This window comes from Bos indicus, chromosome 29 (genome assembly GCF_029378745.1).
Source record: "Bos indicus isolate NIAB-ARS_2022 breed Sahiwal x Tharparkar chromosome 29, NIAB-ARS_B.indTharparkar_mat_pri_1.0, whole genome shotgun sequence".
Taxonomy (NCBI): domain Eukaryota; kingdom Metazoa; phylum Chordata; class Mammalia; order Artiodactyla; family Bovidae; genus Bos; species Bos indicus.
In genome coordinates this window covers 42,378,192-42,404,493 of record NC_091788.1, presented here as the reverse complement: position 1 = coordinate 42,404,493, position 26,302 = coordinate 42,378,192, and the positions used below count along the sequence as shown (strand labels likewise).

Genomic DNA, 26,302 nt, shown 5'->3' with positions numbered 1-26,302 from the left:
GGAAATGGCAACCCACTCCAGTATTTTTCCCTGGAAATTCTATGGACAGAGGAGTCTGGCAGGCTACAGTCCATGGGGTCGCAAAGAGTCGGACATGACTGACTGACTATCAGTCACTCACTCAGGTTTATTTAGGTTGACAATGAGCATCATCCCATCTACTGATGGCCCAAATAGAATAAAGAAGGTGAAGGAAGAACTCTCTCTCTTCTTGAGCTGGGAGGTCCATCTTTTCCAGCTTTCTCAGCCATCAATGCAAAGAAATAGAGGAAAACAACAGAATGGGAAAGACTAGGGATCTCTTCAAGAAAATCAGAGATACCAAAGGAACATTTCATGCAAAGATGGGCTCGATAAAGGACAGAAATGGTATGGACCTAACAGAAGCAGAAGATATTAAGAAGAGATGGCAAGAATACACCGAAGAACTGTACAAAAAAGATCTTCACGACCCAGATAATCATGATGGTGTGATCACTGACCTAGAGCCAGACATCCTGGAATGTGAAGTCAAGTGGGCCTTAGGAAGCATCACTATGAACAAAGCTAGTGGAGGTAATGGAATTCCAGTTGAGCTATTCCAAATCCTGAAAGATGATGCTGTGAAAGTGCTGCACTCAATATGCCAGCAAATTTGGAAAATTCAGCAGTGGCCACAGGACTGGAAAAGGTCAGTTTTCATTCCAATCCCAAAGAAAGGCAATGCCAAAGAATGCTCAAACTACCGCACAATTGCACTCATCTCACACGCTAGTAAAGTGATGCTCAAAATTCTCCAAGCCAGGCTTCAGCAATATGTGAACCGTGAACTTCCTGATGTTCAAGCTGGTTTTAGAAAAGGCAGAGGAACCAGAGATCAAATTGCCAACATCCGCTGAATCATAGAAAAAGCAAGAGAGTTCCAGAAAAACATCTATTTCTGCTTTATTGACTATGCCGAAGCCTTTGACTGTGTGGATCACAATAAACTGTGGAAAATTCTTCAAGAGATGGGAATACCAGGCCACCTGATCTGCCTCTTGAGAAATTTGTATGCAGGTCAGGAAGCAACAGTTAGAACTGGACATGGAACAACCGACTGGTTCCAAATGGGAAAAGGAGTTCATCAAGGCTGTATATTGTCACCCTGCTTATTTAACTTATATGCAGAGTACATCATGAGAAATGCTGGACTGGAGGAAACACAAACTGGAATCAAGAGTGCTGGGAGAAATATCAGTAACCTCAGATATGCAGATGACACCACCCTTATGGCAGAAAGTGAAGAGGAACTCAAGAGCCTCTTGATGAAAGTGAAAGTGGAGAGTGAAACAGTTGGCTTAAAGCTCAACATTCAGAAAATGAAGATCATGGCATCCGGTCCCACCACTTCATGGGAAATAGATGGGGAAACAGTGGAAACAGTGTCAGACTTTATTTTTCTGGGCTCCAAAAGCACTGCAGATGGTGACTGCAGCCATGAAATTAAAAGACGCTTACTCCTTGGAAGGAAAGTTATGACCAACCTAGATAGCATATTCAAAAGCAGAGACATTACTTTGCCAACAGAGGTCCATCTAGTCAAGGCTATGGTTTTTCCTGTGGTCATGTATGGATGTGAGAGTTGGACTGTGAAGAAGGGTGAGTGACGAAGAATTGATGCTTTTGAACTGTGGTGTTGGAGAAGACTCTTGAGAGTCCCTTGGACTGCAAGGAGATCCAACCAGTCGATTCTGAAGGAGATCGGCCCTGGGATTTCTTTGGAGGGAATGATGCTAAAGCTGAAACTCCAGTACTTTGGCCACCTCATGCGAAGAATTGACTCATTGGAAAAGACTCTGATGCTGGGAGGGATTGGGAGCAGGAGGAGAAGGGGACAACAGAGGATGAGATGGCTGGATGGCATCACTGACTCAATGGACATGAGTCTGGGTGAACTCCGGGATTGGTGATGGACAGGGAGGCCTGGCATGCTGCGGTTCATGGGGTCGAAAAGAGTCGGACACGACTGAGAGACTAATCTGATCTGATCTGATATCAGTTTTCCTGGTTCTCTGACCTTTAGACTCTGGAGCTTACCCTAGTACCCCACGCTGCAAGTTCTCAGGCCAGGAACTGGGACTTAGACCATCAGCTCCCTTGGTTCTCAGGCCTTTGGGCTTGGATTCAGTTATAACACTAGCTTTCTGTTCTCTGCTTGCAGATGGTGGATCATGGGACTTCTCAGTCTCTTTAGCCATGTGAACCAATTCCTATAATGAGCCTCTTCTTGCATCTATCTATCTATCTATCCCTGCCCCTTGTTTTGATCACAATAATAATTTATAATAAATCTTGATATTTGAAAGTGCAAGTCTTCCTGTCTGGTATTTCTTCTTGGCAATGAAAAAGCTAATCTTGCCTCTTTACTTTTTGGAGGTCCACTTGAGAATCTGGCAGCAAATTTCAGCAAAGACCCTGTTGGAATTTGGTTTGGAATTGCATTGAATCTAGAGATGAAACTTGGAAAGAAACTGACATTTATGATATTGAGGTTTCTTATCCATGAATACTGTATCTCTGTCCAATCACAGATTTCCTTGGATGTCCTTAAATACTTTTTCCACAGAGATGTCATCCATATATTGCTTGAATGTTTGGTAAGACTCATCTGTAAAACAATCCAGGCCTGCCTTTTTTTGTAGGACAATTTTTAACTACTGATTTAATTCCTTTAAGGGTAATAGAGCTGCTTAGATTTTTTTGACTCATCCTGAATTCAATTTTGATAACATGTTTTCCTTAGAATGGTGGCCCAAATGGTAAAGCATCTGCCTACAATGCAGGAGAGCCAGTTTCAATCCCTGGGTGGGGAAGATCTGGAGAAGGAAATGGCAACCCACTCCAGTATTCTTGCCTGGAAAATCCCTTGGATGGAGAAACATGACTGAGTGACTTCACTTTCCTTTCCTTTTCCTTAGACTGTATTAATTACATCCAAATTTACTAATTTATTGTCTTCAAGTTATTTATTGATTTCTTCTTGTTTGATCTCCTTAGCCTCTGTAGTTGTATCTCCATTTTCCCCTAAAACATTAACTTGTGCATTCTCTTTTGTTGCTTATTTTGATTCATTTCTTTTGGTTCCTATCTTTTTACTTTCTTCCTATTTCCCCCTTCTGCCTCTTTCTGTCTTCTTTTTTTTTTTCTTCAGTCTTTTAAAGGTGTAATTAACATACACCATTGTCTTAGTTTATCTTAGTTTCAGGAGCACAACATAATGATTTGATATTTGCATATATTGCAAATGATCACTACAATAAATCTGGTTAACATCTGTCATTATACATAGTTACAAACTTTTCTTTTTCTTGTGATGAGCACTTTTAAGATCTACTCTCCTAGAAACTTTCAAATATGCAATGCAGTATTTTAGCTATAGTCACCACTGTGGTGTTGGAGAAGAGTCTTGAGAGTCACTTGGACTGCAAGGAGATCCAACCAGTTCACTCTAAAGGAGATCAGCCCTGGGTGTTCTTCGGAAAGAATGATGCTAAAGCTGAAGCTCCAGTACTTTGGCCACCTCATGCAAAGAGTTGACTCATTGAAAAGACTCTGATGCTGGGAGGGATTGGGGGCAGGAGGAGAAGGGGACGACAGAGGATGAGATGGCTGGATGGCATCACCGACTCAATGGACATGAGTTTGAATGAACTCCGGGAGTTGGTGATGGACAGGGAGGCCTGGTGTGCTGCGATTCAGGGGGTCACCAAGAGTCGGACATGACTGAGCGACTGAACTGAACTGAGCTGAGCCATGTGGTATGTTACGTCCTCATAACTTATTTATCTTATAACTGTAAGTTTGTACCTTTGACCTCCTTCACCCATTTTGCCCACCCCTCAAGCCCCACCTCTGCCAACCACCATCTGTTCTTTGTGTCAATAAGCATGAGTCTTTTTAAAGATCCAATATATAAGTAAGATCATACAGTATTTGCATTTACCTGACTTATTTCACTTAGCATAATGCCCTCAAGGTCAATTTATACTGTTAGAAATGGCAAGATTTCATTCTTTCCTATGACTGAATACTGTCCTGTTCCATATGTGTGTGTGTGTGTGTATATATATATATATGTATATATATATACATATACACATGTATATACCACAATTTTTTTCATTTTTTGTTTTGCAGTGAGTCAGCACCTTTTTAAAATTAAAAAAAAATTTTTTTAACCACCAAAAACGTTTTGTATACCACAATTTCTTCATCCATTTATCGATTGATGGACACTTGGGTTGTTTCCGTATCTTGGATGTTGTGAATAATGCTGTGACAAACATGGGCGTGCACATATCTTTTCAAATTAATTTTTTCTTTTCCTTGGATAAATACCTGGAAGGGGGATTGCTGGCTCATATGGTAGTTCTATTTTTAATTTTTTGAAGAACCTTCTTACTGTTTTCCATAGTGGTTCCACCAATTTACATTCCCTCCAACAGGGGACAGGGTTTGTCTTTTCTGCACGTTCTCACCAACATCTGTTATTTCTTGCCTTTATGATAATAGCCATGAACTGATATCTTATTGTAGATTTGATTTGCATTTCCGTGATGATTATTACTGTTAAGTATTTTTTCATTTACCACCTATTGGCCGTCTGGGCTTCCCTTGTGGCTCAGCTGGTAAAGAATCTGCCTGTAATGTGGGAGACCTGGCTTAGATCCCTGGGTTGGGAAGATCCCCTGGAGAAGGGGAAAGCTATCCACTCCAGTATTCTGGCCTGGAGAAATCCTTGAACTGTATAATCCATAGGGTCTCAAAGAGTCAGACATGGCTGAACGACTTTCACTTCCCTTCACTTCATTGGCCATCTATATGATTCTTTCTGTTAATATCTTCTTAAATTGGATGATTAATTCATTCAGTTCAGTTCATTTGCTCAGTCGTGTCCGACTCTTTGCCACCCCATGAACCGTAGCACACCAGGCCTCCCTGTCCATCACCAAATCCCAGAGTCCACCCAAACCCATGTCCATTGAGTCAGTGATGCCATCCAGCCATCTCATCCTGTCATCCCCCCTCCTCCTGCCCCCAATCCCTCCCAGCATCAGGGTCTTTTCCAATGAGTCAGCTCTTCACGTCTGGTGGCCAAAGTAGTGGAGTTTCAGCTTCAACATCAATCCTTCCAAAGATACCCAGAACTGAAATCCTTTAGGATGGACTGGTTGGATCTCCTTGCAGTCCAAGGGACTCGCAAGGGTCTTCTCCAACACCACAGTTCAAAAGCATCAATTCTTTGGTGCTCAGCTTTCTTTGTAGTCCAACTCTCACATCCATACTTGACCACTGGAAAAACCACAGCCTTGACTAGACGGACCTTTGTTGACAAAGTAATGTCTCTGCTTTTTAATATGCTGTCAATGTTGGTCATTGGAGAAGGCAACGGCACCCCACTCCAGTACTCTTGCCTGGAAAATCTCATGGACGGAGGAGGCTGGTGGCTATAGTCCATGGGGTCGCAAAGAGTCGGACACGACTGAGCGACTTCACTTTCCCTTTTCACTTTCATGTATTGTAGAAGGAAATGGCAACCCACTCCAGTGTTCTTGCCTGGAGAATCCCAAGGACTGGGGGAGCCTGATGGGTTGCCGTCTATGGGGTCGCACAGGGTCGGACATGACTGACGGGACTTAGCAGCAGCAGCAGCAGGTTGGTCATAACTTTCCTTCCAAGGAGTGTTTTTTAATTTCATGGCTGCAGTCATCATCTGCAGTGATTTTGCAGCCCAGAAAGATAAATCAGCCACTGTCTCCACTGATTCCCCATCTATTTGCCATGAAGTGATGGGACTGGATGTCATGATCTTAGTTTTCTGAATGTTGAGTTTTAAGCCAACTTTTTCACTCTCTTCTTTCATTTTCATCAAGAGGCTCTTTTGTTCTTCACTTTCTGCCATAAGGGTGGTGTCATCTGCATATCTGAGGTTATTGATATTTCTCCTGGCAATCTTGATTCCAGCTTGTGCTTCCTCCAGTCCAGCATTTCTCATGATGTACTCTGCATATAAGTTAAATAAGCTGGGTGACAATATATGGCCTTGATGTACTCCTTTTCCTATTTGGAACAAGTCTGTTGTTCTGTGTTCAGTTCTAACTGTTGCTTCCTGATCTGCATACAGATTTTTTCAAGAGGCAGGTCAGGTGGTCTGGTATTCCCATCTCTTGAAGAATTTTCCACAGTTTATTGTGATCCACACAGTCAAAGGCTTTGACATAGTCAATAAAGCAGAAATAGATATTTTTCTGTTATTCTCTTGCTTTTTCTATGATCCAACGGATATTGGCAATTTGATCTCTGGTTCCTCTGCCTTCTCTAACTTTCAGCTTGAACATCTGGAAGTTCACGGTTCACATATTGCTGAAGCCCGACTTGGAGAATTTTGAGCAATACTTTACTAGAATGTGAGATGAGTGCAATTGTGCAGTAGTTTGAGCATTCTTTGGCATTGCCTTTCTTTGGGATTGGAATGAAAACTGACCTTTTCCAGTCTTGTGGCCACTGCTGAATTTCCCAAATTTGCTGACATATTGAGTGCAGCACTTTCACAGCATCAACTTTCAGGATTTGAAATAGCTCAACTGGAATTCCATCACCTCCACCAGCTTTGTTCACAGTGATGCTTCCTAAAGCCCACTCGACTTCACATTCTAGGATGTCTGGCTCTAGGTCAGTGATCACACCAGCATGATTATCTGGATTGTGAAGATCTTTTTTGTACAGTTCTTCTGTGTATTCTTGCCACCTCTTCTTAATATCTTTTGCTCCTGTTAGGTCTATACCATTTCTGTTCTTTATTGAGCTCATCTTTGCATGAAATGTTTCCTTGGTATCTCTAATTTTCTTGAAGAGATCTCCAGTCTTTCCTGTTCTTTTGTTTCCCTCTATTTCTTTGCATTGATTAACTCATTAATTTACACCTTTTTCTTTCTTTCTTTTTTACATCTTTTTCTTTCTTAATGTTAGAATTCATGGTATAAATTTCTTTCTAGGTGTCTCTTTAGTGGAGTAACCGAAATACTAATATCTTTATATTTTTGTTATCATCTAGTTCTAAATGTGGAGAAGGCAATGGCACCCCACTCCAGCACTCTTGCCTGGAAAATCCCATGGATGGAGGAGCCTGGTAGGCTGCAGTCCATGGGGTCGCTAAGAGTCGGACACAACTGAGCGACATCACTTTCACATTTCATTTTCATGCACTGGAGAAGGAAATGGCAACCCACTCCATTGTTCTTGCCTGGAGAATCCCAGGGATGGGGAAGCCTGGGGGGCTGCCGTCTATGGGGTCACACAGAGTCGGACACGACTGAAGTGACTTAGCATAGCATAGCATAGTTCTAAATATTGTCTAGTTTCCCTCGTGTTTCTTTCTCTGACTCATAATTTATCGAACAGTGTGTTCTAAAATGTCTTAAAGTATAGGGTTTTTCTAGCTATCTCTTTGTTATTGATTTATAACTTAATTGTCTTATGGTTAGAAAAAACGATCTTTGTCTTACCGGTCCCTTGAAATTTGTTCAGACTTGCTTCAAGGTCAAGGACATGGTCAGTTTCATAAGCATTCCTTTGTGTGTGGTCAAAAAGAATCTGTATTCCACAATTGTACTGTATGTGTTCATTAAACCAGCGTGTAGGTAACTTCTTCAAAGCTTCTGTATCTTTACTGATTTTTGTGTACCCTTAATTTATCAGTTCCTGAGAGAGGCATCTGTAGATCTCCCACTGTCATGGTGAATTTGTTATTTTCTCCTTGCAACAGGCTAACATTTCAATACCTATTTGAGGACTGTTATGAGATGCAAACAATTTTAGAATTATCGTACTTTCCTACCAAGTTGCAACTGTTATCAGAATTGTTGTGGAGTATTTTTTAACACCAGCCACTAATTCTCCGAGTTCCAGACACCAACTGGTTGCTCAACAAGTCAGTTCGATTTTGACACTAACCACAGACCTTGCAGTGTCAGTGGTCAGCACCCTGACTGCCCTCCTTCACCTTCAGATGCTGTTCACCACTTGCAAGTCCCAGGCCACATGTATTTCTGACAATGGACTAAAAATCACAGGTTCCCACAACCCCTCTGATGGTTCAATAATTTGCTAGAGACGCTCACAGAACTCAGGAAAGCACTTTAATTATGTTTAGTGATTTATTGTAATGGATACAACTCAGGAACCACTAAGTGGAAGGGATGCATAGAGCAAGGCGTGGGGGCAGAGGAGGCAAGCAGCTTCCCTGTCCTCTTCAGGCAGCCACTCCCCAGATACCTTGGTATGTTCACCACCAGGAAGTTCAAGTCTCCTTACTGAACAGTTTTTATAGAGCTTAATCTTCAGCACCCCCTCCCACGTTCCCTTCTTAGAGATCTGTAGCCTGAAATGTCCAACCCTCTAATCACTGGGTCTTTTCGATGACCAGCCCCATCGTAAGGCTATCTTAGGGTCTAAGTCACCCCATTAGCACAAACTCAGGTTGATCAAAGGGGTTCCTTAGAAATAGCAAAAGACAAGCCTATCACTTGGGAAAGTCTGAGGGTTTTAAGCACTCTGGCCAGAACCAAGGACAAAGGCCAAGTGTAGTTCTTATTATGCCACACTTTTTATCCTCTTTCTGTCTAGTAATCATTTTTTGCTTTAAAGCTGATATATAAGATATGAAAGTGCTATACAAGCTTTTAGCTAATTAGTATTACTAATTAGTAATTAACCAATTTTTAGTTAGTACTTGCCTAGCATATCTTTTAATTAAAAATAATTATATAATATATTGAAATAATTTCAATTTTCAATTGAACAATTAAATTTTCAAGTTCAAATTTCAGAAATTTTAAAGACGTTTTATGTGAAAATTTTAATATACACAAAGTACTAGAAAGACTAGTACAATGACTATTTATATACCCATTGCATAGATTAAAAATTTGTTTTTTGTCATAATTTGCTTTATCTGCATCTATTTTTAAACTGGATCATGTGCTTTACATAAAATTTCATGCCTATCACATTTAATAAAATTCATAATTTCTTAATATTGTAAAATACTCATTCCATATTTAAATTTCCCCAGTTATTCCAGATTGTTTTATCATCATTTTTCACATTTAATTGTTTTGCCTCCAACATATTTTTCCATCTAGGACAATTTATACACACTCTCAATTTTTCTTTTTGATAACATTAACATTTTAAAGTCATCAGATGAGTTGTCATGTAAAATGTCCATCATTTTAATTTGTGTTCTTATATTTCATTTTATCTGCTGTACACAGTATTCCCTGGTTAGTTTTGTAATCCAGTGTAATGTTTGCTTTTGCTTGGCAAGTTTGGCAACTTTAATCCATTTCTATTTATGGTCATGACTAATACATTTGGAATTAGTTCTTCCATCTTATCTGGTTATTTCTACCCACCACAGTTTTTGAGTTTTCTTTATTTTTAACTTGAACTGGGCATTCTGACTTGCTTTCTTGTGTTTAGTTTTCCTCATTCCTCTTTTCCTACATAGCTAGTTTGGAGGTTTATATCTATGTGTCCACATCACATTCTGCCCCATGTGAGAGAAGGGGCTCTAAGATACCCACCCTTTTATGTTTGGCCTGTGTCTCTTGGGTTTGGGGAGCTTGAGAGCTGGCATGACATGTTACATCAATAGGGCTGAACCAAAAAAGAAAAAAAAAGCTACATCAGGAGAAAATTATTCGTATATCAACACTGGGCATAAAAGGGCACAAGCTTATCCTAGGCCACATATGGTCCAAGCAGGAGGAAGCTGGCAAGGGGCCGTTTATAAGTTCTGTCCAGGATTCCACAGACAGATGGTCCCCATAGAGCGGAGCTGATCAAGGAAACACTGTCAACTAGATGGAGCAGAAGACTTGTCCTGTGGACTGAAGGACAAATTGGTCCCATCAGGGTGCTTTTGAGGAACACATGAAAGCTCTTTTCAGGAAAATGGTCACTTTGAACATCTGCCAAGCCCAGTGAGTGATAGCAAATCTCAAGGGTCCAACCGGGAATGGTCATAACTCCTGCCCTAACCCCTCCCCAGAGGCCTCAGCACCAGCAGGTCAGGTATAAGACCATCCACACCCACACTCCATAAGGTCTGAGGCAGCCTTGTACCATGTGACCTGGCTCCACTGGGCAGAGCTGATTGGTCTAGTGGGGCCACTTGACCCAATGGCAGTCAACCAATCAGTAGACAGCTCAGTGTGGTGAGGGAGCCAATCTGATTCTGTCTTAGGAGATTGTGCTAGGAGCTCTTCTCAGGCCAGGGGTAGAGATGGCGCTGAGCGGATATGGGAAGAGAAGCCACAGGAGTGGGTGTGGGATCAGAGACTTGGGGGCCTTGACAAGCCCCAAGAGGAGAGGACACAGGATCACTGCGGGCTGCAAGTGGTAAGGCAGAGAAAAGCTGTGGAGAGCAGGGGAGGTTTTAAACAGAATTGGCCAGAGCATATAATTTTCATTATGGCTGTGGTTTGGTTTGGTTTGAGCCCCACTGGACATCTACAGACTCCGGCTGCTGACTCCTGGAAGCCAGCCTGGGTCTAGTTCCAGGTCAAGGGTCCTGGTTTCCCTTGCTTCCTGTTCTTGCATATCAGTCAGGTTTGCCTATCTCTCTTGCTGCCGACCTCTTCCTATACAACTGGAAACACCTATTACTTGAGATAACCAGAGCTGGACCTTGTTTTCTGCAGGCAAAGAACACAGCCCACAAATCGAAAGTGAGAAAAAATCATCAAAGAGCCAGAGCAGAGCCTGGCATCAGCAGGAGCACAGCCTTGCTGCACCCTCAACAGACTTCATGCCAGGCAGTTCTTGATGCATGTCCTCCAATAAAATCCTCCTTTACTGGGTTTTGTTTTTATTATTGTAAGAAAAAATGAAATCCACAAAGCAAACCAGAAACTGATAGCTTATGGTGTTTGGTGTCGAATTTGTGGTCTCCAAAGGAGAAGATTTAACTCCAGGACCAAAGATGCAGTTTCAGTCACTCAGAGTTTTATGCGGCAAAGATATTTATTTAAAGTAAAAGGAGAGAGAAAGCTTCTGACATAGATATCAGAAGTAAAGTAGAAAGAGTGCCCACTTCACTAGTTTAAGCAAGGCATTATATACTTTTCTACTGGCTGCTAAGAATAGATTAAAAAAATGCCTCAAGACCGAGATTTTGGAGTGATTTTGTATAACAGGTTCAGTATCATGATGATAGCTGCTGGGACAGCATCTATGACCTGCAAGAGAGAGGAGAGTGAGTCAGACTCTGTGTCAGTAAGCTGAGTACCCACTGTACATTCAACAAGGATGTCCAGCTCAGGGAGCTTCATGTGCCTCATAGCCTCCTTGACAAACTCAGGAGTCAACAAGTATTGGCTGGGAAGTGCAGAGAGGAGGGCAGCATGAGGAAGGAATTTGTGAATGGGGCAGCTGGCCAATGACATACACAGGCCTGAAGAGGGAAATTCCCTTCAGCCTGCGGGTTTTTAAAGCAGACAGATCCCCAGAGGGTGACTGTGGAAAGGACAGGGAGATGAAGCCAGACGGTTGAAATCCTGGCTGATCAACAGGGAGCTCTTGAGATACACATAAAGTTGAAGAGGAATTGCTATTGAACCTCAGTGAACTCTGACCTGGGTCCTAGCAGAGCCCTCACTTGTCTTCAGCTTTGCTGTATCCCCAGCGCCCAGACCTGTTAAGGCTGCAAGTGCTGTCTGCACTTTCTTCCATACATGACTCACCTATGAAAAAGAGTGGTGATGTTATACTTTAAATTATTAAGATATCTTACTTATATTGCTTGTATTAGAAAAAAACCCCAGAAAAGTAAGAGTAAGTTTCAGGGTAAAAACAGAACATGTATCAAATTTCACTCCTTCCTGAACTCCAAATAAAAACAAAATAAGACATTAGTTTTAGGCATAATTCCACTAGGACTCAGAGAACACTAAAGGCTAAGGCAGCTGTGAAAAAAGCTGAATATTAATCCTAAATACATTAAGTCCCCTACATAGTAACCTGGTCAGTTCTGAGAGCACGTTCTTACGTCCAATTTGTTCATAAGTTCAACAAAGTTAGCTTAGGTACCCAAGTAACACAATGAACTATACAGTACTGTACTGTAAAAGATTTATAATACTTTTCACACAAAAAATACATAAAAAACAAAAACAAAGAATAAAGAATACTTTTTTTAAAAAAATTCAACTTAAATTCTTTATTATCACACTCAAAGATAGTTATTGAAAGTGAAAGCTTTAGCTGCTCAGTAGGTTCTTTGGGAACTCATGGACTGCAGCCTGCCAGGCTCCTCTGTCAATGGAATTCTCCAGGCAAGAATACTGGAGTAGGTTGCCACTCCCTTCTCAAGGCAGACTTCCTAACCCAGGGATCGAACCCCAGTCTCCTGCATTGAACACGGATTCTTTACCATCTGAGTCATCCTCTTAAAAGGGTTCTCATACATTAAAAAAAATTATTCACTTATTTTTGGCTGCACTGGGTCTTCATTGCTATGCTCAGACTTTCTCGAGTTGCAGGAAGTGGGGACTCCTCTTTGTCATGGAGCATAGGCTCTAAACTTGGGCTCGGTAGTTTTGGGCTCAGCAGTTGTGGCACACGGGATCCTCCTGGACCAGGGATCGAACCTGTGTCCCCTGCATTGGCAGGTGAATTCTTTACTGCTGGGACCACCAGGGGTGGCCCTCTGATGTATTTTTAATCTTACAGTGTAGTACGTTGAAAAGGACAGTAGTGAAGAACAACAGCTGGCATCCAGGGGCTGGTGTCACGTGAACAAGCAAGAAGAGTTACTGACTGGAGGAGGGAGAGGAGGTGGAGATGGTGGAACTGAAGGACCGTGAGCAATAGGAGTCGGAGGGCACGCTTCAATGCCACTCATTCCTGACTTTGCTGGGACCCAAGTTCGCATCTTTGAAAGTTCAAAACTTGAACTTGGGGGCTAACTGTGCACAACAGAATCCCAGAAAAAGATCACAAATTGACATCACCAGGTACTTCTGGAAGTGGGTGAAAGAGAGAGAGAGCTGAGGCTGCTCCCTAACCTCAATGAAAATCAGAAGATTTGGGGTCTGAAGCACATGTGAGGGTGTGGGTATCATATCTCCAAAAAGAGACTGAGAGGCCATAAATATGCTAAATGGAGACTCGTGGCCTTCCTGTCCCCTCTGCTTCCAGTACTTTACCCTCTACATAAGAGTCAGGAAAACTGTCCTGGGGAATCGGACTGGCCCAAGTGGAAACAATGAAAGGTACCAATATGAGGGTTCCCAGCCTACTCTGAAGTGAACCTCAAAGTCAACAAGCCACTGTCCCCTCTGAGCTCACTCTGCAATCCCCCTACTCTTAATCATGAGTGCACAATCTAGATGTACCAGACATCTAGCTGCTGCTACTAAGTCACTTCAGCATGTCTGACTCTGTGGGACCCCATAGATGGAAGCCCACCAGGCTCCCCCATCCCTGGGATTCTCCAGGCAAGAACACTGGAGTGGGGTGCCATTTCCTTCTCCAAGGCATGAAAGTGAAAGTGAAAGTGAAGTCGCTCAGTCATGTCCAACTCTTTGCGACCACATGGAGTGCAGCCTACCAGGCTCCCCTCTCCATGGGATTTTCCAAGCAAGAGTACTGGAATGGGGTGCCATTGCCTTCTCCGAGACATCTAGCAGGACCTCTGAAATAGAAGACAGACAGCAAAACAAAAGGAAAAGGCAATCTGGAGAAAGAAAAGACAACATTTTTTTTAAAAATCTGTCTTTAGAGATTAGAATGTATACAGTAAAGAAGAGGGACTTCCTGGTGGCTCAGTGGTAAAGAATCCACCTGGCAATTCAGCATCCATTGGTTGGGAAGATCCCCTGGAAAAGGTACTCCAAGATTCTTGCCTGGGAAATCCCATGGACAGAGACACATGGTGGGCTATGGCCCATGGGGCTGCAAAAGAATCAAATATGACTTAGAGACTAAACAACAACAATAATAAAGAAGGACACAGTGCTATTAAAAATAAGGGAATGTTGAGAGAAAAAAAGCAATTCTCAGAAAATAAAACATATGATGGAAATTACAAATTCAATAGATATTTTAGAGATAAAGTTGGGGAAATCTCTCAGAAGGAACAGCAGAAAAGATGAAGCTATAGAAAACAGCTTCCAAAGGTAAAAATAAAGAAATAATCTGATCAGTATAACATTTGAATAATAAACTTTCCATAAAGAGGGACTAAAGGAAACTCAGAGGAGGGGAAGCAAGAGTGAAATAACTCATGAAAATTTACTAGGACCAAAGGATATAGGTTTTCAGATTGAAATGGTGCTTTGAGGATAAAAGCAGACCTATGCCAAGGCACATTAGTGTGAGATTTTAGAACACTGGGTAAAGACAAGACATTACATCTTCTAGAGCAGGAGAGAAAAACAGGAAAACAAGAAAAGACAAGGAATCAGAATTACTTTAGCTTTCATCGTAGCAATGCTGGAAGCAAGAAGACAGTGGAAGAATGCCTTCAAAATCTTGAAGTAAAACAATTTCTAACCTAGAATTACATACCTATGTGCTTAGTTGCTCAGTCGTGTCCGACTCTTTGTGACCCTATGGACGATAGCGCAACAGGCTCCTCTGTCCATGGAGAATCTCCAAGCAAGAATACTAGAGTGGGTTGCCATGCCCTCCTCCTCCAGGGCATCTTCCCAACCCAGGGATTGAACCCAGGTTTCCCGTATTGCAGGCAGATTCTTTCCTGTCTGAGCCACCAGGGAAGACCAAGAATACTGCAGTAGGTAATCTGTCCCTTTTCCAGGGGATCTTCCTGACCTAGAAATCAAATCAGGGTCCCCTGCATTTCAGGAGGATTCTTTACCAGTTGAGCTACCAGGGAAGCCCTGGAATTCTATACCTATACACACTATTAAATCAAGTGGGAGGGTAAACTGAAAAATAATTTAGACATACAGGAACTCAAGAAAATTCTCCTTCCATGCATCCTTTTTTGGGAAGCTGCTGAAGTAGTTTTCACCACAAGAACTGTGTAAACCAAGACAGGGCTTCCCAGGTGACTCATTTGTAAAGGATCCTCCTGCCAAAGCAGGAGACATGGGTTTGGCCCCTGGATTGGGAAGATCCTCTGGAGAAGGAGATGGAACCCCCTCCAGTATTCTTGCCTGGGAAATCCCATGGGCAGAGGAGCCTGGAGGGCTAAAGTCCTTGGTGTCGGAGAAGAGTCAGACACAATTTAGCTATTCAACACTAAAAACAAACCAAGAAAGAGGACATGAGATTGGAAGATGGTGCTCTGGTGCAGGAGACAAGAGAGGGAAATCTTTCTAGAATAACAGCAAGAGAAGCTCCCAGGACAATAACTGTACCCAGTGTAAAGAGTAACTGGTAGGCAGAAAAATACCCTCCAAAGATGTCTAGGTCTTAATTCCATAATATGTCCTCATTCCTAATACTCATAAATACATTATGCTACATGGAGAGAGAGAATTAAGATTGCAGATAGAATTAAGGTTGCTAACCAATTTACCTTATTATTATCATTATTTTTTAAATTATTTTCTCCTGCTCTCCGGCTGGCGGGTCGGGGCGGCGGGAAGAAAGAACGGGGGCCGGGAGCCGAGCCGACGGCGTTCGGGGACCGGGGTTCGGCCGGGCCTCCGGGGCGGCAGGCGGAGGTGAGGGCGCGGCGCGGGAGGCAGGCGGCGCGCCTGGTCCGCGGGCGCCGTGGCCGCGCCGGGAGATGTGTGTTCTCAATTTACCTTAGAATAGGAAGATTATTCTGGATTTCCAGTATGCCTAATGTAATCACAAAGTTTCTGATGGAAGGGGGAAGGAGTAGAGTCAGTATCATAGTGATGCAATTGAGAGAGACTCAACCAGCCATTTCTAACTTTGAACACAAAAGGAAGCCACAAGCCAAGAAGTGCAGGCAGCCTCTTGAAGCTGGAAAAGACTAGAAGACAGGTTCTGTATGAGATCCTCTAGAAAATAACACAGCCTTGCTGACACCTTGATTTTAGCCTCGTGAGACCTATTTCAGATTTCTGACCTCCAGTACTATAAGACATTACATTTGTGTTGTGTTAAGCCACTGAATTTCTGGCCATTTGTTACGGCAGCCACAGGAACTCATACAGCAAGCAATTCAAGTTCGATCCTGGCATGTAGAGCTAACTGTTGTCACCATTATCCTATATATCTTAATGCAACTTCTGGGGGATGCGTCCTACCTGAGTAAGAGAAACAGCAGAGAAATTAAAAAATAAGAGACCATGGATCTAGGGACACACTGAGGACCCACCTGGTCGCTGCGGGAGACCCCGTAGCGCAGCTCATTGACGAAATGCTCGCAGTTGGTGTGGAGCAGATGGTAGCAAAACTCGCGACCCACCAGCTTCTCCGCCAGCTGGACGATTTTGCTGGGAGGGAATGCGTTGTACTTGTCATCGTGCTTGTTGTTGACCCTGTACGGATCTTTGCCAACCACATCACACAGCCGCTCCTTCTTTACTCTGGCCCTGTCGGCCAAGGAAGACATGATACTGGACCAACCAGTTCCAGAGATTTTGCCTGTGGATTCAGGATAGGAACACGATTGGTCTTGGGCCGGCAGGAGCCTAGCATCCACCACATCCAAATGGGGATGAGCAGATGAGTCAGGGTCAGAGCTGTGTGGCTTTGGATAAGACCATTGTGGTCTCTGGTCCCTGGTTTTCTTATCTGAAATAAGGAGGAGTAAAATCCTGTGATTTGTTGTGATTTTTTTTTTTAACATAGAGAAGCTGGCCTTGCACACCCTGTGACACTTCAGGGGCCCTCTTGATTGTGCAGTATGGGCCCTGAGCACACCCACCTCCCTAGGGGAATAGAGTGTGAATTTTTTGTGACCCTGCCAAGGCTCCACTTTTTTGACACACACAAAGCTGATTACTGCAGAAAACTTGAATGGGTTTGCAGAATGGGATTCCATCCTTCTGGGAATAAAGGGACCAAAACCCCACAGCTGCTCCCAGAGCAGTGACACCAGGGAAGTCAAGGAGGGGTACATTCGCACAGCCCTGGTCAATGCTGAGGGCCTGGAAGGTGCAACAGATTTCCAGATATAAAGCTGCATTGAAGAAAGTGATTTGGGGTCATACAGGGCCCAGGATGGTGTAGAGCGAAAGCTGGTGCCTGCACAGAGATCCCTGTTGAGGTCACCAGCTTATATCATGTAGGGAGGGTATGATGACTGAAAACTGGGCTTGCATTAAAGAGGTGGACCCCGGGGAACATCACAGCAGAGACTCATTCCCTCAGAGAGCCTCTGTGGCCCTGCCGTGATCGGGAACCCCCGGTCTCTCCCAGGAGGGGAAGCATTCCATTACATGGGGCAGGACCCATCTTGCACTGTGACACCACGTGATAGCAACAAGCAATGGCCAGAGGCTCTAATCAGAGTCCAGGTCCTGTTCTGCTCAGCTTTCCAGAGAGGACTGAACCCCTCTGCCCAGAGAACAACTGTGAGATTTGGAAAATCAGAGGAATTCAGATTTCCTCCTAGTAGGGCAGGAGGTGCTTAATAGATTCAGTGAGCTAAATAGAAAATGATGCTGTGTTTGAGCCCCTAGTCTACTGAAAGGGTCAGCATGGGGACTGGATCAGGGGAGTTCTGGAGACCCATCCACCTTCAGCTGCTTGGCGGGCAGGTAGGAGGCTGGGACTGAGGAGAGGCAAGCAAGGTGCCTGGGGCACAGAATTTCAGGAGTTTCCAGCTCCAGAGGTGCAAGTTCAGAGTCGACACCCAACAGTGAGGGCTTCCTTACACTCCACACGCTGGGTGCCACCCTGGTGAGAGTGTGCATAGGCTCAGAGGCAGAAGCAATGGGTGCTGATTCTGGTTCCATCACTGCATGGTCTTGACATGTCACTTAACTTAGCTAAGGCACTGCTGGGAATCCACAAATACAAGCTAAGATGGATTCATGAACACACATCACTTTAGGAACTTAAGGCTCCTTTTAAAAGAATTATTTTTCTTTTTAAAGTTAGTCATGAGAGACTGTTTTCTTGGGCTCCAAAATCACTGTGGATGGTGACTGCAGCCATAAAATTAAAAGACTGTTGCTCTTTGGAAGAAAAGCTATGTCAAACCTATACAGCATATTAAAAAGCAGAGACATTACTTCACTGACAAAGGTCCATGTTGTCATGTATGAATGTGAGAGCTGGACAATAAAAAAGGCTGAGTGCCAAAGAATTGATGCTTTTGCACTTGGTGTTGGAGAAGACTCTTGAGAGTTCCTTGGGCTGCAAGGAGATGAAACCAGTCAATCCTAAAGGACATCAATCTTGAATATTCACTGGAAGGACTGATGTTAAAGCTGAAGCTCCAACATTTTGGCCACCTGGCTCAAAGATTGACTCATTGGAAAAGACCCCGATGCTGGGGAGGACTGAAGGCAGGAGAAGGGGATGTCAGAGGATGAGATGGATGGATGGTATCACTGACTCACTGGACATGAGTTTGAGCAAACTGGGAGATGGTAAAGCATAGAGAAGCCTGGTATGCTGCAGTGCATGGGGTCACAATGAGTTGGATACGACTGAGCAACTGAACAACAACATTAAAGAAAATACCAATTAAACAATTGGAGAAAGGGCACATGAATATGGCTAATAATCAATGACTGAAATTTGGGGAACCTCAGACTTCACAGCAGAGCATCAGTTTTAAAGGCAGGAAATAGAGTCAGGGCCAGGGTTTGAGTTCCACCATTGGCTCTTTCTGCTACAGGGCTGTGGGCAAGTTGCTTAACTTCTCTGAGTCCCCAGTTCCTTGTCGAACAGGTCCAATAAGTCCCACCTGTGCCTACAGCTGTGGATGAGGAGCTGCAAGGATTGAAGAAACAGATTAGGTAAGGTGCCTCCACCAGTGCCTGGCATAGGGTTAGTGCCCAGCAAGTGTTGGCTCTCATTAGTACTGGGCTGTTCTCTAAGCTTCCTTCCAGCTCTGACTTCCACCGTTTTCTCAGTAGTATGAAGTCAGACCCCTTGCCCCACCTATTTCACAAGATTCCTGTGAAGCTCCAATGAGAAGATGCAGATAGAAGCATCTTTTCCCTTTAAGGAGAATTGCTCACCCAGTGACAGGTGTCACACTGTCCACCAAGACCTCTGTCATGCCTTTCCTGTCTCCTGTCCAGCATTTACACACACTCAGCACAGTCAGTCAATACTGAGGCCCTACTATGTGCCAGGTCTTGTCCAAAGTGCTGAAGCCTTCCATGAACTTGACAGCATACCTGCCCTCAACTAGTATACACTCTAGTGAAAAGACACTGACAGTGAACAAATAGAACAAAGAAAATACTTTTAGGTTTTGAAAAGGCTGTGGGAAAGATTAAGTGAAGTCACACAGGAGAGGATGACCAGGGGAGGCTGCCCTGGCTCAGGCTGGGGAGTGCCATGCCCAGGAATGGCCATGTGAGTTGAGACTTGAATGATGAAAGGGAGGCAGCTGTGGTGAGAGCCAGGAAAGAGCATCACAAGCAGAAGGGAGAACAAAAGCAAGGACCTCAGGAAGGAAGGCTGCCAGGAGGCCAGTGAAGTCTGGAGACAAGAGGAGAGAAGAAGAGGAAGATCAGATAGGCAGCCTGGGCCAGACCATGCCAGGCTCAGAGGCCGCAGCACAGATTTGAAACTTTTTATATATGTGATGGAAATGCCAGCTGAAATTTTAGGGAGAGGAGTGACATAATCAGATTTAGAATTTACAATGATCATGCTGGCTGCCCAGTGAAGGAAGGACTGACAATCGTGGACAAGAGGCAGAGAGACCAAGCAGAACTGCAGTAGCATCAGGTGAGAGAGCATGGTATCTTACCCCAGGCACATCAGTGGAGATGCTGAGAAGTGATCAGATTGAGGGTCTGCTTTGGAGATAAAGCCAATATGATTTCCTGATGGATTAGATACAGGGTGAAAAGGATCAAGGATGATGTGTAGACTTTTGGTCTAAGCAACTGAATGGTGCTGTCGTCTGGAGCCCTCCATCTGAGGTGTGTCAAGTTCAACATGCCAGTTAGACACCTAAGTGAAGATGCCAAGTAGTCAAGAGGTTATACAAGTCTGAAGCTGAGCAGGATGAAGCCTAAGTTAAGGTTGTGTCTTAGGGAGACATCAACAAATAGAAGGTATTAGAATCCAGGGCACAGATGAGGGAGGAGTAAAAATGAGAAATAGAGATAAGGGAGAGGAGGAGGAACCCACCCCACCCTCCTCCCACAGGAGGCCACAAGGAAGAGCCTAGTGGGAAAGGAAGAAAAGCAGTGCCAGGGAGCACAGAGAGAGGTCACTCGTACTAAATGCTGCAGAGAAGCAAGAAGGCGTGGAACCAGGATATTGATGAAGCCTTGATAAGAGCTGCTCCAGGAGGGGCGTAAATACCGTCTGGTGGAACAGAAGAGAGGATGGGGAGTGAGGAGCCAGCAATGGCCATGGCAGACCAGAGACCTACCCCATGAGAATTTAGTTAGAGGAATGTGTGGTAAGGGGGTCTTTGTTTACCAGTGGGAGATATTTCAGTGGTTTCAAAGGCAAGAGGAACAACACAGAAGGTAGGGGGGAATTTGAGGGCAAAATACTTATCAAAGTAAGAGGAGGAGTCCAGGGCCCTAGTCCACCCCAGGGGCTGGCTTTATAAATAAGGGCAAAGGCAGATTCTGTGGATGTCAAGATTGGTGGTTTGGTTGATCAGGGTGGGACAGTGACATCTACCCTGGTTACTTTGATTTCTCTATAATACAGCATGAGGTAACTGATTTTGCTACCATCCTAGGTCAGCAGAAGACACACCCAAGAATGTCTAAAGCAGCTGCACGCAGATCAGCCTACAACTGGAAACATCCAATGCCAATCAGCAGAAGAGTGGTTAACAAAGTGAAGGATTCCCATTGTCCGAGGATACACAGCAATGGAGAAGTAAGAACAGCATGGGTGACTTCATGGGGCCAGTGAAAGAGCTGGACACAAGAGTTGCCCTGAAGTTCTAGAACAGGCCAAAAAAAGCAGGAGGACATAGAGGAGTGGCTGCCTCTCAGGAGGTAGACAGGGTCCTGAAGAGGCATGAGGGGCTTTTAAGGGCCGTGGAAATGTTCTAGGCCTTGATCTGTTCATCGTCACATGGATGGACACATTTTTAAAAATTCATTGACTATACACTTGACTATATTGTGCATTTTACTGCATTTAGGTCGGTCCACAGTTAGATAATTTAGGAAAAGGGAGTGGGAGAATCCTCACAACAATACCCCAAGTTAAGAATTCTCAACCTCAGTTTACAGATGAGGAAACTGAGGGTGGAGAATGAAACTGGATCCACAGTCACGTCTGCTGCCCAAGCACCTGTGCTCTTTCCAAGCGATTTATTTAATTAAGATTAAAGTTTAAAGTTGAATGTGTTTTATCCAAGGTCATAATATATAAAATACATTACAGTAGAACTGCCCCCTTGGAATCCCACCTCAATCTCTGTGCACACCTCTTGGGTTCCAAGGAGCAGAGTTGAAAACCATGGCCCTACACCTAGATATCTTCTTGTAGCACTCAGGAACCAACTGCCAGATGGGGAGCAAGAGGAATGTTGGGGTCCCCGTTTACCCACAGCTCCCCCAACCCTGTTTCCAGCCTCAGCATGGTGGAGGCCCTGGGTGCCCTTACATAATGGTGCCAGGTGGACCACATATCCGCCACCACCGTAGACAGCCCAGTGTGAGTAGAAACAGCGGGAGATTTCAGTCAGGTCTCCAGGCTGGGGTTCGGGCTGCAAAACCAAGAAGAAGGCTGTTAGGGGTGATAGGAGAGTGGGAACCGAGGGTGGGGCTCAGCCCAGAGACAGCAACTCAGCGTCCTTCATCTCACAGCTCTCCAGGACGTCCTCCCGAGCCCGCCCCCCTTCACATGTCTTCACCCTAACCCTAACCCCACCCTAACCCTAACCCCTAACCCCTAACCCTAACCCTAACCAGGACTATGGGCCTGCCCACCTGTCATTACTACTTGCAAAGTGCACACGTTGCTGGGACTTCTACATTATTGTTACTCTTTCTAGTATATTATTTACTGAACACTTAGTCTGAACCAAGGACTCTGCTGAGCAGTTTTACAGGAATAGTTCAATAAATTCAAACAATCCACCTATGAGGTGGGCACTGTTGTGAACCCCGTGTGATGAAAGAGGAAATCAAGGCTCAGAGATGGAGAGGAAATTTTGCAAAACCACCCAGCCCTGAGTGATGTGAGCAGGAGTCAGCGCTAGGCCTCCTGGTTCCCAGGCCTTCGTCTTGACCACCACAGTGACCATCAGACAAGCACATGGGTTATCTGACTACTGCCCACCTCAGCATGGTGGAGGCCCTGGGCGCCCTTAGTAGAGGGTGCCAGGTGGACCACATATCTGCCGCCAGCGTAGTCAGCCCAGTGTGCGTAGAGAAGGCGGACGATTTTAATCAAGTCTTCAAGCTGGGGTTCAGGTTGCAAAACCAAGAAGAAGGCTGTTAGAGGTGATGGGAGAGCTGGGAACCAAGGGTGGGGCTCAGAGGCTGCCAAATCTGGGGGGTCAGTATTCCACAGACACTCCCCTATGTGACCTAGAGCCTGGCAGACAGGTGGAGTCAGCCTCTGCCAGTAATGTCCCCCTGGCTGCTCCTCCTGAGGGTGAGAGTGCATGCATGAGTGTGTGACAAGCAAAGGAAAACTCTCTCTGCACTGTGCTCACTCCTCTACTTCTGACACCGGATGTGTGGGTTTCCCACACTAAGCAGTTCAATCCTCGGTGCACACTGACTGGGTGTCCCACAGTTTAACTCAGTTCTGACACTCACGGCCCAGAGTCAGTGCAGACCCTACAGGCTTAGTCCCAGGAGACTGAGCTTCAGATGCCAGGTGCAAGTTGAAGTTGTTACCTGCGCTCTGAACAACTGGCTGTAAATTGATGGTTCCCACAGCCCCTTCCCTTGGGTTCAGTGGTTTGCTGGAATAGCTCATAGAACTCAGGCAAAGAGTTTACTTGCTAGATAACCCATTTGCTAGAAAATATGCAACTCAGGAATGCAGAGGGCAAACTGTGGGGCAGGGGGGGATTCAGAGCATCCTTGCCCACTCCAAGGAACTCTGCTCTCCAGCACGTCCATGCTCTCACCAACACCCTAGCTTAGCAGTTTTATGGAGGCTTTATTATGTAGGCTCAGTTGATGAGACCATTGGCCATTGGTGATTAATTCTACTTCCAGCTCTTTGATCTCGGTTGGTTGAAAGTGGCTTCTTCCGAATGATGAAATGGATTCCTCTCTCCCCAACTGTTCAGGAAATTACTCGGGTTTTAGAAGCTCTGTGGCAGGAACCCAGGACCAAAACTAAATATACATTTCTCATTACATCACAGTGGGCATGTGTGGGAGTGAGGGTTTGCATGCGTTTACAGGGGAAGGTGGGAAGGATGCTGAAACGCTCATCAGAGCTCCACCCTATGATGGCAGCAGTGGCCCAGAGCCTGAGAGAACTCAGGAGAGCTTCAAGATCACTGTCATTCAATGTACTGAGGTCCCAATACCAGACAGGTGGGGGCACTCCGATCTGGACTTCCCTCGTCTAAACCAACCATAAATCTCTTTGGGACACCGGGAGACAGCCCCTCAGAGGTTGTTCCAGCCCTCTGTCCTTTCCAACTCACCCCTTGCTCTTAGGGGACAGACCCATAGGGGCCTGCCCACATCCTACCTCCAAACTCTAGCCTGACTGAGAGACTCCATCAAAGATGAGGAGGGAGTGTGGACTCCCTCATGTATGGCCTCCCCTAGGATAGCAATGATGGGCAGTGGCTGTGAAGCAGGGTCAAGGGCAGTTCATTTCTATTTATAGAAGCACTAAAACTGCCAAGAAGTATCCCATGTGGCAGGAAAAATATCTTTTTTGCTGCAATTTTACAGACAAATCATGCTGTCTTATTGCAGTAACTATAATTTATCTTCCTAGAAGAAGTCACGCAGACCTTACTGAGAACTGATTTCAGAACACTGGACAATGGTCACAATTTATGAATCTCATTTGTTTTCCAGAATAGAAGAAAAAAAATGTACATTAATTGTTGGGTGAGAGTTAAGAGGTCATCAGGGATCCCCAGTGGAGAAGGAAATAGCAACTCACTTCAGTATTTTTGCCTGGAGAATCCTATGGACAGAGGAGTCTGACAGGCTACTATTCATGGGGTTGCAAAGAGTCAGACACGACTGCGTGACTGGATACAGTGATCCCCAAAGGGGAATTTAACTGGGATTTTCCATGGATAATCCAGGATGTAAAGGCAAGGCAGAGACCCAGACCTCAAGGAGTTTATGGATTAGAAAAAGAGATATTTTGGACATGAGTACTATGGGGTCAAGTAATAAGCTGCCAGTAGGTACACAGACTCAAGGAGTTCACTGTGTCCCAGGCAAATACCAATGAAAGGAGAGCTATATAGAGAAACATACATATATGTACATACCCAGCAGCAAAATTATCTATAGAGAAACTTGGACTCATCTCACCTCACCTTTCTTTCTTAAGTTCATGTCCAACTGTGAAGGCTGACCCTAAAAGTTGTCCCTGAATTCACTGCCTCCTCATCTCCCATCCACTGACTTGGTCGGGGGCAGCCCTGTCCCTGCCTCTGTGACTCCCTCTGACCTCTGAAGCCCCCACCCCACCCCACTTCCTGTCTCCATCTGGAGAACATATAGATGGACTGTTCACTCCATCCCTAAGTAATCCCAGATGTCTAAGACCATGGCCAGGGTACTGGCAACAGCAGACAGGGAAATGGAGGATATCAGCTGTGTCTCTACTTGGAAAGGAAATGGGGCAGGAACCAGGCAGGGAGTACCTCAGAGCGAGGCTTGATGCTGCCTTTCTTGAGAAATATGACACCTCTTCCCAGAATTGGTTGATTTTCAGTATTGGCAGGAATCTGGCTTCTTCATTTCCAGCTGCACACTAGGAAAGGAGCCTGCCCCTCCACTGAAACTTCTCTCATTCAGAAACACTGGCTGCTTGGGAGAGAGCTTTTCAGGAACAGAACGCTGAAATGCAAGTGAATTCTCTGCAGCAGGACTGATGCCTTGGGTGATGCAGGAGGCAGAGGAGGTGGGATACACTCATCTCCCTTGTCCCAGGGTTTCCCTCTCCGCTGACATCCCAGCTTTCTCCCCACAGCCCCCAGAACACCCACCACTCCTCCCCTTGGAAGCCCCTACCCCCGACTGTGCTGAGTACAGACAGCAAGCTCACTCTGCCCCAAGACCTCGCGGTTCCGGCAGGAAAAGGGAGCTTTAAACAACCAATAAATATATTTTCCTATGAAAGTCTTCTCCAGACAGGCTGTGGGAAGAGTAAGCCCAGGCCTTTACAGGAGGGGAGCTGCCCTCGTGTTTAGAGTCAGTGGTGGGGAATTTCAGGGGACTTACCGAAGCCATCGCAAGCCAGAGTAGTACTGCAATCTTTCTGCTCTCACACCAGCTTTTGTGTCAAAGCTAAGAATTTTGCTTTCCCTTTTCTTCTCTTCTAAAAAATTACAGAGCTGTGAACTTTTTTTTTTTTTTTTTTAACGGAAGACTGGAAGGGCAATGGCACCCCACTCCAGTACTGTTGCCTGGAAAATCCCATGGAAGGAGGAGCCTGGCTGCAGTCCATGGGGTCGCTAAGAGTCGAACACAACTGAGTGACTTCACTTTCATTTTTCATTTTCATGCAATGGAGAAGGAAATGGCAACCCACTCCATTGTTCTTGCCTGGAGAATCCCAGGGATGGGGGAGCCTGGTGGGCTGCCGTCTAAGGGGTCACACAGAGTTGGACACGACTGAAGCGACTTAGCAGCAGCAGCAGCAGCATGATTTGCTTTAAGTGGAAAGGTCAATGATTACCTACCTCAAAACATAAAGTTGCTGGGATTTATAGCCCCCTGGAAGTAGAGTAGGAGGCTGGTGCTATCAATTGGCCTGCTTGAGAAACCCAAGGTCTCTTTCAACAAAATCCTGGATGACTGTTCCTACTCCAGAAAGAGGTGCATTTAGAGGCTCAGAGGTGCCAACCCCCTAGTACACCTTCTAGGCCATTGTAACGACTCTAGGAAATACTGGGTCAGAAGCCATGGGGTGGGCCAGATGGGGTGTTGCGCTCCATGGGACAAGCCTTCAGGAGGTGGGTGCCTCGTGGCATGTGGGACCCAGGACCTCGATGCCC

At 44.9% G+C, this 26,302-nt stretch overlaps 1 protein-coding gene across 1 annotated transcript; it reads right to left on the bottom strand.

Annotated features, from left to right (window-relative positions):
- Positions 1–10,894: 10,894 nt before the first annotated feature.
- LOC139180633 (phospholipase A and acyltransferase 3-like) lies at positions 10,895–25,698 on the bottom strand. The gene is made up of 5 exons (XM_070782583.1): positions 25,527–25,698; positions 21,745–21,847; positions 16,346–16,614; positions 11,661–11,768; positions 10,895–11,264 (listed from the first exon to the last, which is right to left on the bottom strand). The coding sequence occupies exons 1-5, from the start codon at positions 25,533–25,535 to the stop codon at positions 11,187–11,189; spliced, it is 567 nt and encodes a 188-aa protein (XP_070638684.1). The 5' UTR covers positions 25,536–25,698; the 3' UTR covers positions 10,895–11,186.
- Positions 25,699–26,302: the final 604 nt, after the last annotated feature.

Bases quoted from the DNA above. Each gene is read 5' to 3' on its own strand.
- LOC139180633 (XM_070782583.1), bottom strand. The intron at 16,615-21,744 runs GTAAGGGCACCC...CTGAATCCACAG, and splicing joins GGTCCACCTGGCACCATTAT to GCAAAATCTCTGGAACTGGT. The intron at 11,769-16,345 runs GTGGGTCCTCAG...TCTTTTTCATAG, and splicing joins GGGTCTCCCGCAGCGACCAG to GTGAGTCATGTATGGAAGAA.